Source organism: Neofelis nebulosa, chromosome 4 (genome assembly GCF_028018385.1).
Source record: "Neofelis nebulosa isolate mNeoNeb1 chromosome 4, mNeoNeb1.pri, whole genome shotgun sequence".
Taxonomy (NCBI): domain Eukaryota; kingdom Metazoa; phylum Chordata; class Mammalia; order Carnivora; family Felidae; genus Neofelis; species Neofelis nebulosa.
This window is the reverse complement of record NC_080785.1, coordinates 87823903-87840589: the sequence shown is the minus strand read 5'-3', so window position 1 is coordinate 87840589 and position 16687 is coordinate 87823903. Positions and strand designations below refer to the sequence as shown.

The 16687-nt window shown below is 40.7% G+C and overlaps 2 protein-coding genes across 3 annotated transcripts in view; one reads left to right on the top strand and one right to left on the bottom strand.

Moving 5' to 3' along the window:
- The window catches only part of GSAP (gamma-secretase activating protein), a 259405-nt gene extending 251816 nt beyond the window's left edge, over positions 1-7589 (bottom strand). The window contains exon 1 of the mRNA XM_058725310.1: positions 7344-7589. The gene's annotated coding sequence lies outside the window, so the exon portion shown is untranslated. The remainder of the gene's footprint in view (positions 1-7343) is intronic.
- Positions 7590-7902: 313 nt separating this feature from the next.
- PTPN12 (protein tyrosine phosphatase non-receptor type 12) overlaps positions 7903-16687 on the top strand; it is a 103758-nt gene continuing 94973 nt past the window's right edge. For both annotated transcript variants that reach the window (XM_058725293.1, XM_058725292.1), the window contains exon 1: positions 7903-8371. In XM_058725293.1, coding sequence (XP_058581276.1) covers positions 8273-8371 — 99 coding nt within the window. In that variant the 5' untranslated portion in view covers positions 7903-8272. The remainder of the gene's footprint in view (positions 8372-16687) is intronic.

Here is a 16687-nt window from a genome sequence, read left to right as displayed (position 1 = left end):
AAAAATGTTCAACGTCACTTATCATCAGGGAAATGCAAATCAAAACCACACACCTGTCAGAATGGCTAAATTCAAAAACATGAGAAACAACAAGTGTTGGCAAGGATGTAGAGAAAAAGGAACCCTCATGCACTGTTGGTGGGAATGCAAACTGGTGCAGCCACTATGTAAAACAGTATGGAGGTTCCTCAAAAAATTAAAAATACCATATGATGCAGTAATTCCACTACCTGGTATTTACCCAAAGAATATGAAAACACTAATCTGAAAAGAAACACACCCCCAAGTTTATAGCAGCATTATTTGCAATAGCCAAATTATGGTAGCAGCCTAAGTGTCCATGGATTGATAAATGGATAAAAGGTGATATATATATACACGTATATGCGTGTATATATACGTGTATATATACACGTATATATACACGCATATACGTGTATATATGTGTGTGTATATATACATGTATATATACACACACATGTCATTAAAAAGAATGAAATCTTGCCAAATAAGTCAGTCAGAGAAAGACAAATACCAACTGATTTCAGTCATATGTGGAAATAAGAGACAAAACAAATGATCAAGGGAAAAAAAGAGGCTAACCAAAAAACAGACTCTGAACTATAGAGAACAAACTCGAGGTTACCAGAGGGGGAGGTAGGAGAACAGATGGGTGAAATAGGTGAAGGGGATTAAGAGTACACTTTTCATGATGAGCACTGACTAATGTGTAGAACTGTTGCATCACTGTATTGTACACCTGGAACTAATATAAACTACACTGGAATTAAAAAAACAAAAAAAAGAAAACAAAAAGATCCACAACTGCTCTATTCCCCCTACCCTCAGTCCCTGGTAAATACCAATATACTTAATGTTTCTATGAATTTGAATGCTTTAGATACCTCATATAAGTGGAATCACAATTTATTTTTTTTTAATTTTATTGAGAAATAATTGACATGCATCACTGTGTAAGTTTAATGCATACATCATGATGTTCTGACATATATATTGTGAAATGATTACCACAATTGGTTCACCTAATCTCCATTATCGCGAATAAAAGAAGGAAAAAAAAACCTTTCTCTTTGTGATGTGAACTCTTAGGATTTACTCTCTTAACAACTTTCCTATACATTATATAGCAGTGTTAACTATAATCATCATGTTGCATATTACATCCCCAGTACTTAATCTTATTAAGTGGAAGTTTGTACTTTTTGACCATCTTCCTCCAAATCCTCCTCTCCTCCACCGTTTACTGCTAGTAACCAAAAGTCTGATCTCTTTTTTTATGAGCGTGGTTTATTTTTTTCTTTTTTAGATTCTACATATAAGTGAGACCATTCAGCATTTTTCTCTGTCTACAATTTATTTTTAATCCAAAATATTAGCAGTCACTGAATGAAAGGGATTTTTCCTTGTTTTATTTTGGGGCTTTCTGTTGCTAATTGGGCCTGAGCCCAGTAAATACACTGGATGGATTTTATATGGTACAATCATATTTCACAGCCCCTGCTAATGACCCATTCCTGAATATAGAAATTAAATGTCATTATGTTGAAAGATCACTAATTAGATACTAAGGTAGTACTTGACTTTGAAGTTATTTATAAAATTTTAATTTTTCTTTGGATGTTAAATGAAATGGATGTTTTAACATCTTTGGAAGTTAAAAGAAAAGTTAGAGGGTAGATTTAATTACTGCATTCACCTGCAGTTAGTATTTATTACTATACTCTTTAACCTTTGTTATACAACACTGGGAAATTTTCATTGAGTGGAGAATTGCCTGGGTTTTGGTTCCAGTTCTGTCATCTATATGACCTTGGGCAAATCATTTAATTCCTTTAAGCTTAGGCATTATTATCCCCAGTAGTATTCTAATCCATAAAGATGGATGGAGATAATCATACTTGGCTTACCTACCTTGGGGTAGAGTTATGGGAATAAATGGAGAGTATTATGTCAAAAAGCTCTGAAATATTAGCTTTGGAAATACATATTAAGGATTAAAGAAATCTCATCCTTTCCCAAACTTCTCTCCATTTTTATATGCCTTTTTCTACAAATGTTATGCCATACTAGACTAAAAAGTTATGCTGCTTTTTCCCCAGTTCCCTATCTATTGGACTATATGCTTCAAAAGTAAACTCACATTAAAAATGGTCAGCAGCTTTACAGCTTTTTTTTTTTTTTTGTGGTGACTAGGTCTAGGAATAAGGGAGTAAGGGATACCAGAAATAAATTAGAGAAGAATTCCCCTCCCTTCTTCCGTATTCACTCTCCTGTAACTTCCTAGTTAGGAGAACTTTAGTTTGAAAATGCAGACACGACTAAGAGGTGTTTATACATGACAAGTGAATATTACAAGTGCTACTTTGGGGGAATCTCAGGAACGGTTTGAATCCTCATCTGCAGTTTCACTTAAATTACACCAGATATTAAAGCATTGTGACTCAGTGGTTTGTGCAACAAGCTGGAAACTCAGGACCTGTGGGTTCTGGCCATGCGTCTGACATTTGTATTTTACAAGTGAGCTAGTCATGCCCACTCCCATGTTTTATTTAGTTTTCATCTATTAATGAGGGCAATGATGCGAAATTACATCCCAGAGTTGTTAAAAAAGAACAAAGAACAACTTGCAAAGAGTCACAATGCCATGAAAGCCATAACAAAGGTAATTTTCATGAGAGAATATACATAAAAATACTCCAAAAGTTAAAATTTCTATACAGATATAAAGCATTACTTTTACCTGAGTGAGGGGGGAAGGGTACACTGTGAATATGAAACAGGTAGATAATCCTGAAACCCATTTTGAATTATTGGTTTCAAACTCCACCCCCTCCCCCAACCTTCACAAAAGTAGTAAGAAGATAAATTTTGAAAGCGGTATTTTGGTTTTCCTTTCATCCCTCATGTCTTTACCCAGAGTGAAGGTGGCGAGTGAGTAGGGCAAGAGCCCAAAGAAGGGCTCTTTTACAGGAGGTAAAAAAGTAAAAGGTTCAGAAATCATTCACTGTTTGTTTTTTTAACCAGTTTCTTATTTTGTGTTTTTGGTGAGCGAGAGTAATGTGTGTAGCACACTAATTCTGAAACATACCTCCTAGAAGACGAAACCACGGCTTAGAGAGCTTAAGTGACACCCTGGGTAAGAAATGGAGTGGGCGTTTGAAACTTCATCTCTCTCACTTCACACACAGCCCATGCTCTTTCTTGTTGCCCTGTTCTGTTTCAGGAAAAGCAGAATTTCTTTTTGGAATAAATGCCAAACAGACCTGTCCTGAAAAGTTATTAAGTCAAGTTGTTCCAGGGATTCTCCCCACCTCTCTCATGGCCACATGGGTTGTATCATGACATCTCTACACATCTCTATATGCCTGCTTAATGTTTCTTTCTTGACTAACTGGATTCTTTATAATTTCTATTCTTACAAGGCCTGTCCTAATTGTACCCCATGGCATTCAGCTTCTATCCTTGCTGTTTAATGCTCTCTAGGTTTCTAAGTTCGGATTCTGAACAGTGAGAACTGCTTGGCCAACATGATGTTTCTACACCAGGTCACAGGATGCTGGCCAGTTTTACATGGGGATTAGTTAACTTGGGTCAAGTGCGGCTGAGGATGAGCAAGATAGTCAAGTTTCTTGAGAACTGTTGTAGGTCGGTATTCTGAAACTTAGCCTGTGCTACTTAAAAAATTCTCTCAAATAAGATCTGCTTTCATTTTTCTTCATTTGTATGTTTTTATTAACGATATTGCAGGGACACCTGGGTGGCTCAGCTGGTTAAGTATCAGACTAGACTTTGGCTCAGGTAATGATCTCACAGTTTGTCAGATCAAGCCCCACAGTGGGCTCCGTGCTTGGGATTCTCTCTCTCTCTCTCTCTCTCTCTCTCTCTCTCTCTCTCTCTTTCTCTCCCCATCCCCCGCATGTTCTCTCTCTCTCTCCCAAAATAAACTTAAAAAAAAAAGAATTATAAAGAAGATATTGCCATTCTTCTAGATTGGAAGTCTAAAAAATTTTAAATAGATTTAATTTTGTTGGAAAAGTAATGCACACAGAGTAAAATATTTGGAATATAAAAGGGTATACACACTGGAAGTTGTCTCCTTTCTACCAAAGATTCTCAAAGCCCTCCTAGAGGCCAACACAAGCGAACAGTTTTTGAAGTATTTTTTGCAAAGTTCTATGTTCAAGCATTTTATCCACATTCTATTTTACATAAAAGTAAATAAATACCATAAATACAATGCCTACCTTGTCTCATTTAGTAAGTACGTCTTGGGGCCTATTCCACATAAAAATATAAAGATTATTTTTTTCATATTTTGAATGGCTTCAAAAAACTTAATTATACGTATGTGATTTTGTTTTTTAACTAGTCCCTTTTGGTATGAAGGTATATTGTTTCCACTTTTACTACAAATAGGGTTGCAATAAGTATATATGTTTGTATACAGCTGTAAATATTATCTATAAATTTTTCAGCCAAAGCATGCATAACGTTTCCATTTTTTTTTTTTTTAAATTTTTTTTTTTTTTCAACGTTTTTTATTTATTTTTGGGACAGAGAGAGACAGAGCATGAACGGGGGAGGGGCAGAGAGAGAGGGAGACACAGAATCGGAAGCAGGCTCCAGGCTCCGAGCCATCGGCCCAGAGCCTGACGCGGGGCTCGAACTCACGGACCGTGAGATCGTGACCTGGCTGAAGTCGGACGCTTAACCGACTGCGCCACCCAGGCGCCCCACCATTTTTATACATTTATGGACAAACTGCCTCTCATCATCTGTGCATGAAAGTTTCCATTTGCCCATACCATGCATAGCCCTGTGTACTGTGAACCTTTCTGATCTCTTCTAATTTGGTAATTTCAGTCATTTGTAATTCTACCTTCTTTCTTGTTCACTAAGTCAGTCAGTCATCTAGTTCTCTGAGTTCTTTGTCTCTCTCAATTCCAATTCCATCTGTGTCTTTTTTTTTCCTTAATTTTTATTTTAGAGAGAGTGAGAAAGAGCAGGGGAGAGAGAGGCAGAGGTTGGGGGAAGAGAGAGAGAGGGTGAGAGAGAAAATTCCAAGCAGACTCCACATTCAGCGTGGATCCCCACTTGAGGCTTGATCCCATGACCCTGGGGTCATGACCTGAGCTGAAATCAAGAGTCAGTGCTCAACCAACTGAGCCACCCAGGCGCCCCATCCATGTCTTTGTAATTGAAGTACTATGACCTTAGTTACAGCTTTTGTTGCTTCATGTATTGGCTCCTAATACCTCATTCCATTCTTTCCACTTATTAAGTCATGATTTATCTAAAAAGTGCCAGATTGCTATTTTCCTAATTCTACTTCTATTCTCAAAATCCTTTGGTGACTTCCACTGACAATATGAAGTGCACATCATTCTCCAGGCATTCAACATCCTCCAGAATCCAATCCCTATCCACTTTAGCGCCTTCACACATATATAAAAATTCTGCTACAAACTTCTGTTTTACTGTCTTCATGCTTTTTGTTTCATCACTTCTCTTACGTGGAAGCTCTTCTTTCCGTTCAAACCCAATTTCACATATCCTTCAAGGATAGGACCACTGCATCGTGATAACCAATTCACAATTGTCTCTTCTCAGAACTGTTAAACGACTCAACATCTGTATCACTCATTTGGTATCACTCATGGTATAACTAACTGCTTATTGTTTTTCCTCCAGGCTATGCAGTCTAAGAAGCCATCCCTAAAAACACTGATGTATCTTGCATGTGCGTGCGCACACACACACACACACACACACACACAGCATAATCTCTCATATTTACAACCCTTCATAGTTTGAGGTAGACAAGAAATATCTGTAGATTGAAACATGACCTAAGTATGTTAAAATGAGGAAGGTACTGCCAAGCCCTTGCAAAAGAGTTTAAATACAGAGAGGTACATTTGTTCTCCCTAACCTACATCAGATGCCACAGGTAGCTGCTAAGAACTCAAAAAACACACAGTGTTACAGGAAAGAGAGAGAAGCATGCCAGTTAAGAGGAAAAGTAAAAAAATTGCAAAAACACTAGTCAAAATAGACTCAGTAACTCAAAACAAGTAACACTTCCCATCAGACTGTCCCTAGACCGTTAGTTAGACAACTTGTCTAGCATATAGTCTTTATAAATCACCCTCTGGTTTGTACATTCTTTTGATATATCAAAAGTAGAAGTACTCTTGATCATCTGCCCATTTCTTTGCTGAGAGTCTAATTTCTTTTCCAGTTCTGGAGGAAAAGGGGTACCTACAGCGAGCTATCTTAGTAGGTGATCAAGTCCAGATCCTGACCTTTCCATCCAGTGAAATGGAGTCTCAGTAACTGATTAAAGTAAAATACTCCAGACCCTTGTTTCAGATAAAGCTTACCTTAGAAACTGAACTGTTCCTCTAAGTGAATTTTTAAATATGGAATAAACCTGTATCATTTTACACTGCATATATATATATATATAAATATATATATTTAAATATAAATATATATAATATATATAAATATAAATATATATAATGTAAAATGTATATTTTTATATGTAAATGCATAGTTAGAGATTTAGAAAGGCACACCTGCAAGTGCCTATTTCTGAGAGGAGGAGTGGATTAGTACACGCTAATTGTATTATTAAAAAAATTTTTTTTATCTGCGACTCATACCTATTCTCTTGAAGGAGTTTATTCCGTAGTAGTTCTAAACATTCATCTGGGAAAAGGGGGCTATCACTTATATTTTCTATTTAACCAAATTCCTTGACCAAGCAGTGTATCTGTAAAAAATGCTTGTGGGTATAAGTGACCAAAAAAAAAGTCTATGAATAAAATCCTTCACTTCTGTCACATTACCACATGTTTACCTTCCTTAGAGGAAATATAACCGTTGTACTGAAAACAAGATTTGCGTTCTAGTTTTGGCTCTGCTAAGAATATGCTGAGGGAACTTAGGCGAATCACTTTCTTTGTAAAATGGTTAATTAGACTAGGACGGATATTCTGATCACTAGATTTACAAAGATGTATAAAGATTTATACAATCCACTCAATGGAGAAAAATCTATTACTCATTTTGGAAGGGCTGCGAATCTAAGCGCTAGACAAATTCCCTTTCATTCAGCAATCACAACCCCCAACACAAGCGTGTTGGATGCACTCCAACTAGGAGCTCACTCGTCAGGGTTTGGACGGATTTGCAAAAAAGCAAAAGTCCTTTCACTCAAGAAACGTTTCCTTTTTCTTGACCGTAGCCATTCCCCAAAGTGCCAATGTCTAATTGCCGTCAATAGTCACCAAACCACTAGTAAGATGAAGACATACCTGCTGTGAACGTGGAGGTGACACAACTACAGTTCCCAGCATGCCTCTCTATCCCACCGCCGCCCTCTCCCGCCCCCGCTCCTGGACTCCCGCGGGTCGGGACTTGTAGTCCTAGCCCACAGTTGTGGGCGGCGCAGAAGCGCTCTAGAACGATGCTTTTCCCACTAGCAGGCCGTGAGCCCGCAAGTCCCAACTAAAATCTTACTCGACTGACTAGGATTTACTCTGTTCGGAGGCGGACTCCCTCCTTCCAGACCTCCTCAGACCTACTAGCAGGCGGGGCGGAACCACGCCCCGGAAGTAGAGTCAAGTAGCCCAGCCGACAGCTAAAAGCCTTCCAGCCACTCCGAGAGGGGCTAGCACCGGCAGGGCGGGCTTGGGAGAGTAGCCCGGAGGCGGGGTGGGCGGGGTGGGGTGGGGTGAAATCGGCGCGTCCTAGCGCCTTGGGCGGAGTTACGGCGCGGGGCCGCGCGTCTGGGTGGCGGCGGGGCCGCGCCCGTGGGGAGAGGCGGCTGCGGGTGCTGGTGGAGGTGGGGGGGGGGGGGGAGGAGGAACCGGGAAGGGGGGGGCAGGGAGAGCGGAGAGCCGTGTTCCTGAGGCGGTGGCGGCGTCTCCCAACGAAGGAGGAGGAGGGCGGGGAAGGAGGATGGAGCAAGCTGGGGGTTGGGGTTGGCGCTAGCCGCAGCGGCTCGCCTCGTACTGTGGGAGAGCGGCCGCTGCTCCTGGAAGTTGTGGGGTCGGGAACCGGGCCGGTGCTGCCGCTGCCGCCGCCTTAAGCGGTGAGGAGCCGAAAGGAGTGGCGAGGCTAGGCGGGGGTCGGGAGGGAGGGGAAGGGCCGGGAAAGCGAGCTGGGGAAGACTGAGCGAGCTCTGCGCCGGGCGGGCGGGCGGCGGGGGGGCCAGCCACCGCAGCCGGGGGGACGCGGGAGGATGGAGCAAGTGGAAATCCTGAGGAAATTTATCCAGAGGGTTCAGGCCATGAAGAGTCCGGACCACAATGGGGAGGACAACTTCGCCCGGGACTTCATGGTGAGTCCTTCTCCTTGCTGTCGCCTCCTTTCGCCGGCACCGGAGCCCACCACCGCCTCGCCCAGCCGGCCCGGGCAGCCAGCGCTTTGTGTGCAGCTGAGAGGAGAGGGGCGGAGTGGCGCGCACCAACTCCTTAGGGCCGGGTGGTCTCGAAGGCCGGCGGGAGGTGAGACCGCCTCCGCCCCTCGGCCGCCTTCCCTCCCATCCCGCTTTCGCGGCCCCCACCGCGGGCGCCAGGGGCGCGAAAGGAGCGGCCCCGGCGGAGCCCGCACTCTGCACCGCCGCCGGCGACCACCTATTGTTTCTCGGGCCGGGAATCGAAGCCGAAGGAGGTGCAGACCCGGGGCGGGAGGGGGGGCTCGTCCCTCCACCCCCCACTCCCTAACCAGCCTGCCCCTCCTGGGAGGGTCGAGGCAAGGTGTCTACCCTGGGTGGAGAGCAGATCGCAGCTGATGGAGGGACGGGGGTGTTAAGGTTGGCATTAACTCCTGGGGTCCCTTTGCTCAGGCTGGTCTCAGAAGTGGGCAAGGGAGGAGTTCTGCCGTTTTTTGGGTTCGCAGTTATTATTCCAAGGCTTGGGAAAGGATTGTCCGTAAGGAATCCCTTGGTTTGCCCAATTCCATCTACCCTCGTCCGGTCTCTTGTCTCTGGAGACCCAGGTTTGAGATGGCGTTGGGGGTCATCGTGACTTTAGGTTGACGGGGTAAGTGTGTGTGTGTGTGTGTGTGTGTGTGTGTGTGTGTGTGTGTGGAGGGGGTAAGTGTGTGTGTGTGTGTGTGTGTGTGTGGAGGGGGTGATTATCCTGAAGGAAGCCTACTTCGGACTCCCTAGGGGATATTGTCGAAGGCGGAGGGGATGTGACTATCACTTCCTATCCGGGGTGGGGGTGGGGAACTTGGGAACAATAGTCCTGTTGGGGCGGAGGCAACGAAACGGGCTGAAGCCCTGAACTGGGAGATAACCTTCTCAGCCTCCCCCCGCCCCCCTCTTTCCGCCCTCTGCTTGGTCTGGCTGGCTGGAGAGGAGGTTAAAAGTCTTGTTCGTGAAATTGCTCTAGATACATCACTTATTGAGGGGGTCAGATACAAAGGCGTGGGACCAGAAGTCGACTTCCTACATTGTCCCTCCGGCCCCCCTTTTATTTTTCTGCTGGACAATGTTCCCTTTAGGGTTGTTTCTCGGCTTAGGAGGCGGTGGTTGCGGCTGCTGCTCCTACGGATATTGCGCAAGACTGGGGCGTTGGAAACTCTGGAGGTCTGGGGAATGGAAAAGGAAGTGGGACTTTGGGAAGAGGTTGCTCCTTAGCCTTGGCGGGGTTTGAGAATGGGAAATAAGCTAGGGAAAATTTTGCTCCTGGGCAAGATACAACTCCAAGAATAAGCACTTAACTCCGAAATTCTCGATTGTAAAAAGGATACACAGTTAATGTCTATAAAAATGAATGAGCAGCAAACGCTGTCTAGTTTTTGTTTCAAAGTACAGTTTAATTGTTTACAAGGTGCAGGTGATATGACTTTTAGTACTGAAATGCTTTTTCACATTTTAAAGCGACTCCAGTCTAGTAAAGCTTTAGCATTAAAATTGTTAACAGCTTATAAAATAGATCGTTGACCTTACTCAATATAATAATAATATTGTTGAGCTTTGTGATTCCCGCCTTCCTAGACCAATAATAGAGGATAGGAGTAAGATTTTGTTAGTATCTTTTCAGAACAGAAAAATATAAATAATCTATGACTTATTTTAAACATTTTCTGTTGATATTTAGCCTATGTATTTTTGAAAAATTAATTTTTGGTCGAAGTAAAGGTAAGGAACATTTTCTCGTCTTACATTGAGAATTTTGATTGTGTTCGTATCTTTTGGGTAGTGTCACCAATAATTGGATGGAGTCCCTTTTTTCTATATTTTTAGCAAAAATAGAAAATATTTACTTAAGGTATTTTAAAAGTTTAAAATTAGTCTATTACAGTCTTATTTTGGTTATGGAAGAAGAGGTGGTGTGGTCCTTGGTCACTTCTCCTTTGCATGCTAGTCATCTGGTTATCCCTGGGCACATCCTGTCAGGAAAGAGCATTGTTTGGTGATGAAGGCCATCAGGACAGGTGCCCAGTCTCTGAACTACAGGGGAAGTAGCCTTGGGGTTTGTGCTTTGGGGATGAGTCAGGGATTCCTATTGGAGATTTCATTTCTGAAGGACTAAATGAGTTTCTTTTTTTTTCCATAATACCTAGGGATACTAGGTGAGTCTACATTCGAGATTTGATGACTAAGGCTATTCTTTTATAGTGCTTGCTTTTTTTATTCCATGACTTGATAAGCAATAGCTATAATTAAGACTGCTAGATTGTGCTTTTTCCCTTGGGTGGTATGCTGGTGGGAAACCATGGAAAGAGAATAGAAAATCAGCTAATAATTTTAAGTGTTCTGTTATTCTTCAAATCTTATGTGGGCTAAAAATGCATTTTTAAATTTTAGCATTTTAGAACTGAGCCTTAGAGATAATCTAGCTGTTATAATCTTGTTCAAGTATAAAGTACTAATGTTCATTGTTTCAAATTTGGAAATTATAGACTAATTAATAATGCCTTACTCTTAGGAAGTGGGTGGACATCCAAAATGTTTTCTTTCCATTGTTGTATCCAGCCTACCTAGTCCCATCACTCAAAGGCTGTCTCTGTTTAATGCATCTGTGTGACCATACGATATATTCCATTTTACATATATATATTTTTTCCATTTTGTGTATATATATACATATATATAGTCCATTATATATATAAATATATATATGTATTTTAAATGTTTATTTATTTTGAGAGAGAGAGCAAGCATACGCATGTGAGCAGGCGGAGGAGGGTAGAGAGGGAGACAGAGTATCCCAAGCAGGCTCTGCATGGTCAGCAGTGAGCCTGTCGCAGGGCCTAACTTACAAACCGGGAGATCATGACCTGAGCTGAAGTCGGATGCTTAACCTACTGAGCCACCCGGGTGCCCCAATATCGTTGTTGTTGTTTTTTAACTTAACATTTTGATAAGTGTTTTTCACTTGCAAAAGTCATTTTCAGTGGCTATATAATATATTTCACCTGGCAACCATTTTATAGCTTAACCATTTGCTTGTGGTTGAATGTTTAGGCCATTTATTTTCTGTTATTACAATGTCATAATTCTGTAATGAACACTTGTGTGTAAAGCTTCCTTATTTTGGAGTATTGCATAAGATATCTTCCAGTAGTGGAAGTACTAGGTAAAAGGATATAAACATTTAATACAGATCTATAAATAACCTTTTGAAGAAGTATCAATGTATACAACTGTCAGTAATGCATGAGTGTTCATTTAATTATCTTGCTCTTTGATAATCTGATGGTCGGAAAATAGTATCTTGTTTTAATTTGAAAATTTTCCACCTGTCATTAACTATTCTTTGAGTTTTCTATTTTTGGCCTTGGTGTGTTGACTCCTCCCCAGCCCAACCCTAGAAAGGAGAAAACTAAGATACTGAGATGGTGTAAAGTGTAGTACCAAGATGATTACTTGCATGTTGAAGGTTAAACATCTGATTTGTGACAGGTCCGGAACTCGGTTTCTCCTATCTTGACTGCAAGTCTTCTTTTTTATTAAAAAAAAATTTTTTTTTAATGTTTATTTATTTTTGAGAGAGAGAGACAGACAGAGTGTGAGTGGAGGAGGGGCAGATAGAGAGGGAGACACAGAATCCCAAGCAGGCTCCAGGCTCTGAGCTTTCAGCACAGAGCCTGATGCGGGGCTCGAACCCACAAACCGCGCAATCATGACCTGAGCTGAAGTGGGACGCTTAACCGACTGAGCCACCCAGGCGCCCCATTGACAATAAGTCTTCTTTGCAAGATGGCAGTGATCATGACAAGTAAACAAACGTATAAGGTAGAGTGGTGTGCATTCATGTTTGACAGACCTGGGTTTTACTCCCATCTCTTTCATTGGCTAGCTGTCTGACCATGAGCAGGCCACTTAAAATAGGATGACTGATCTTTTTTTTTTTTTTTAACGTTTATTTATTTTTGAGGCAGAGAGAGACAGAGCATGAACAGGGGAGGGGCAGAGAGAGAGGGAGACATAGAATCTGAAATAGGCTCCAGGCTCTGAGCTGTCAGCACAGAGCCCGACGCGGGGCTCGAACTCACGGACTGTGAGATCATGACCTGAGCCGAAGTCGGACACTTAACTGACCGAGCCACCCAGGCGCCCCAGATGACTGATCTTTTAACGAAGAAAAATGCTACTTCACAGGGCTGAGGTCTGGGACTGACGTTTAGGGTCATCATCTAACAAATTATTGTGCTAAGGTCTGTGTATTCTCATATGGCTAATTCATATAGTCAGTTACAGATAACTAGACATAGAAAGAAAGAAGTATCTGGGCTTTGTTTTCAGTCATTTTCTTGTGCGTTTTAAAGCTTTGTAATGTCTAAAACATTAAAACAAGAAGTAGATTTCTTCTGATCAGGCTAAAGTTTATCTAATTTACATTACACAGTTGTATATGAAAAAAATCACAAAAGACACTTAAGCTACAAACAAATATGGCAGCTTCAGCTTAAAAGCCAGCTTTCTCTACATTTATGAAGGTGAAAACAAAAATATAATAAGTGAATTCAGTGGAGTATTTAAAATATAGAATGCAACAGAGGTGTGAATTCTAGTACTTTTTTTGTGAAATATTGGGAGGAGAGGATTTAAGGACATTTTTCTGAGGCTGAACTGGGTATAATAGCAAGCCATCCTATATTAATATGCTATTTAAAATAACTTTGATGTTTTAAACTAATCTGAACTTAATTTATCAAAGATACCCAAGAACTACCATAGAAGTTATTTATTTCAGGGGATTTATTATATAAAACCATTTGTTCTACAAGTGGTAATCCTGACAGAACTGCTCAAAATGACCAGCCTATTTGCTTTGTTATGATTAAATAATTGTTATACGGTTTTTATTTTACTATGGTAACATTAGTGACTTTATAAGTTATTTTAAGTAGGAAAGAACTTAACATTTTTCATCTCTATTATATACTAAACACTGCGCCAGATACTTTACACCCTTTCTTACTAACTCAACAGTTTATGAGGTAGATATAACCTGTATTTTACACATGAGGAAGCATACTCTGAGAGTTAAGTATCTTGCTTGACTTCAAAACCTCTGTTCTATTTGTGTATATATGTATGTATGTAATCTCTATACATACATACATATATACAGCACAGGTGTAGACCCCAAGATCAAGAGTCACATTCTCCTCCAACTGAGTCAGCCAGGTACCCCCAAACCTCTGTTCTTTTTGTTCTGTTTCTCCAGGATACATCTGAAGTCTCTTAGGACCTAGCTGGGACTAGGCTAGTGGTGGAGGGAGGGCACATCACCATGCAAAAGGATGGAAGTTTTAAAGTGGAACATGTTTAGGGAAGTGGTAAATAATCTGCCATAATTTATGGAAACCAATTTGACAATAAGTTATATTTTAAAAAAAGGAAAAGATAATCTGCTATAACTAATGCAGCAGTTCACATCTTTTGATCTCAAGAGTCCTTTACGTTCTTAAAAATTACTGAAGGCCCCAAAAAGCTTTTGTTTATTTATTATACTACAAATTAAAACATATTTTAAAAAATAGTACACTTTAAGATAATGATAATAATAAACTCATTCCATATTAACTATGTGATAGATAATTATTCAAAACAAAAGGTAGTGAGAAACAGCATTATTTGTATATTTTGCAAATTTCTACGTCTGGCTTAATAGAAGCCCCTCCCCTGCTTCACTCATACCATTGCAATGTTACATTTCACATAGCATCACATGTCATGTACTCTAGAAAACTCTACTGTATACTCCTCAGAGAATGAAACTGATTTTTAAAAATTATTGTGCGAAAGTCTGTGCGTTATCATATTTGTAGGTGAGGAAACATGACTTAATATTATTAGGAAAAGAGTTTTAACTTCATGGACTCTGAAATGATCTGGGGGTGGGCTGTCCCTGAACCATACTTTGAGAACCAATGAGGTAATGCATGGTAAGGACTAATAACGATGCTGAGTAAGTTAGGTAGGGGTTAGATTGTGAAAGTTCTTATATCTATGCTATAATTTATTCTGTAGTTCAATGATAATAATTTTGAACAGTTCTACACTAAACTCACATGGATAGTGGGCAGGTGTTAAGAAAATACACATAGTAGCTGAGCATTCTAGCAGTGTTTCCTCCACCTTCAACCACTCACCCCCACCCTCTGGCTCTAGCCTGCTTTAGTATGAGCCTTCATTTCTGTCATTCAGATAGGTGCTAGTAGAAAAGCTAAGAATCACTACTGTTGGTCTCTGGAGAGCCACTTCATGCTTTAAGAAGGGTAAGCAGTGATTGGGCTCCTTGGTGGCTCAGTCTGCTAAGCGTCCTACTTAGGCTCATGTCGTGTTCTCTCATTAGTGAGTTGAGGCTCACATCAGGCTCTCAGCTGCCAGCACAAAACCCACTTCGGATCCTGTGACCCTCTCTCTTCCCCTGTCTCTGCCCCTCCCCTTCTCATTCTCTCTCTCTCTCTCTCTCTCTAAAGAAAAAAAAGAGGAAGCAGTTGTTTGACAGATTTGTGTTGTAGAAAGTTGATTCTGATGGCAGTATTAAGGGTGGAATTAGTGATGGAGGAGAACATTTTGGAAGCTTTTGAAATATAAGAAGACTAAGACAGTAGAAAGAGTATAAAAAGGATCTGATAAGGATTAAGAAAGAAGATTTAACAATTCACTAGATGTGGGTAGTAAAGGAGAAAGAAATATTTGCAGTATGACTCCAAGGTTCCTGGTTTGGTATACTATCACCCAATAGAAGATATCATTTGGTAGGGTTAGGAGTATGGGAGGAGAAACAGGTAGAGGGGATCAAGCAGAAGACGGTTGGAGGAGATTTCAAGGTACGGGAGAATTTAGTTTTAAATGTATTAAACTGAGGTGCGTGAAACATTGAGTAGAAATGTAGGGCTCAAGAGAGGTGACAGGATGGAGTTAAAAATTTGAAACTTGTCATATAAGCATGTAAGAGGTAGTTGCAAGTATGGGAGCACATGAGTGTGTTCAGATAAACATATAAAGTGACCAGTTTTAGGTTGGAAAGCAACAGCATTTAAAGAGCAGTCCGAAAAACAATAAGTAAGTAAGTAAGTAAGTAAATAAATAAATAAATAAATAAATAAGTAGCAGTCCGAAAAGGAGGTTAGTGACTGTTCCTGAGAAGGTATGCTCGGAAAGAAGCGAAGAGAACCCAGAAGCTGTCAGAAAAGTCTGGGAGAGTTTCAGGAAAGGAGTAGTTAGCAAAATCAAATACTTCTGGGAGGACTGGTAAGGTAAGGTTGAGAAAGTACCCATTTTGTTTGCCAAATAGGAGTGATTTGGTGACCACAAATAGCAGTTTGGGGTGGAATATAGGAAGAATCTAGATTATAGTTGAGGAGAAAATAGGTAAAATGAGTATAAATTTTTTTTCCTTTTTCTTTTTTAAATGTTTATTTTTGAGAGAGAGACAGTGAGTGCGGGAGGGGCAGAGAGAGAGAGAGAATCTCAAGCAGGTTCCATGCTGTTAGTGCAGAGCCCGATGTGGGGCTCGAACTCACGAATCGTGAGATCATAACCTGAGCTGAAACCAAAAGTTGGACACTTAACCAACTGAGGCCACCCAGGCGCCCCAAGTATAAATTCTTAACATTTACTCTAACATTCTGAAAGCAGACAGTAGAAACTAGAGGAAGACAGATTGAAGGAGAACTCCCCTTCCACATTCTGCCTTTTTTTTTTTTTTTTTTTTTTTTTTTTAGATAAGATAGATGCGGTATTTTTCATGTTTTTTAACTATCTGTATGCCCTCTTTTGTGAAATGATTGCTGTTTAAATATGATTTTCTTTTTTTTTTTTGAGAAAGAGAAACAGAGTGCGAGCGGGGGAAGGGCAGAGAGAGAGGGAGACATAGAAGCTGAAGCAGGCTCCAGGCTGTCAGCACAGAGCCCGATGTGGGGCTCAAACTCATGGACCACAAGATCATGACCTGAGCCAAAGTCAGATGCTCAACCAACAGCCACCCAGGTGCCCCTAAATACGATTTTAAAAGACAGATAATGAGAACTTGTCTTTTGGTTAAATGAGACCTCTGAAGTTTTTTATTTAAAGTTTGGATTTGAAATGTTAGAAAACAGGAGGGGAGAAAAGACTGAAAGCCTGGAAGGTCTCATGCTGCACAGCCAAAATATGTATACACATTTTCATTGTTTGTTAAATTGT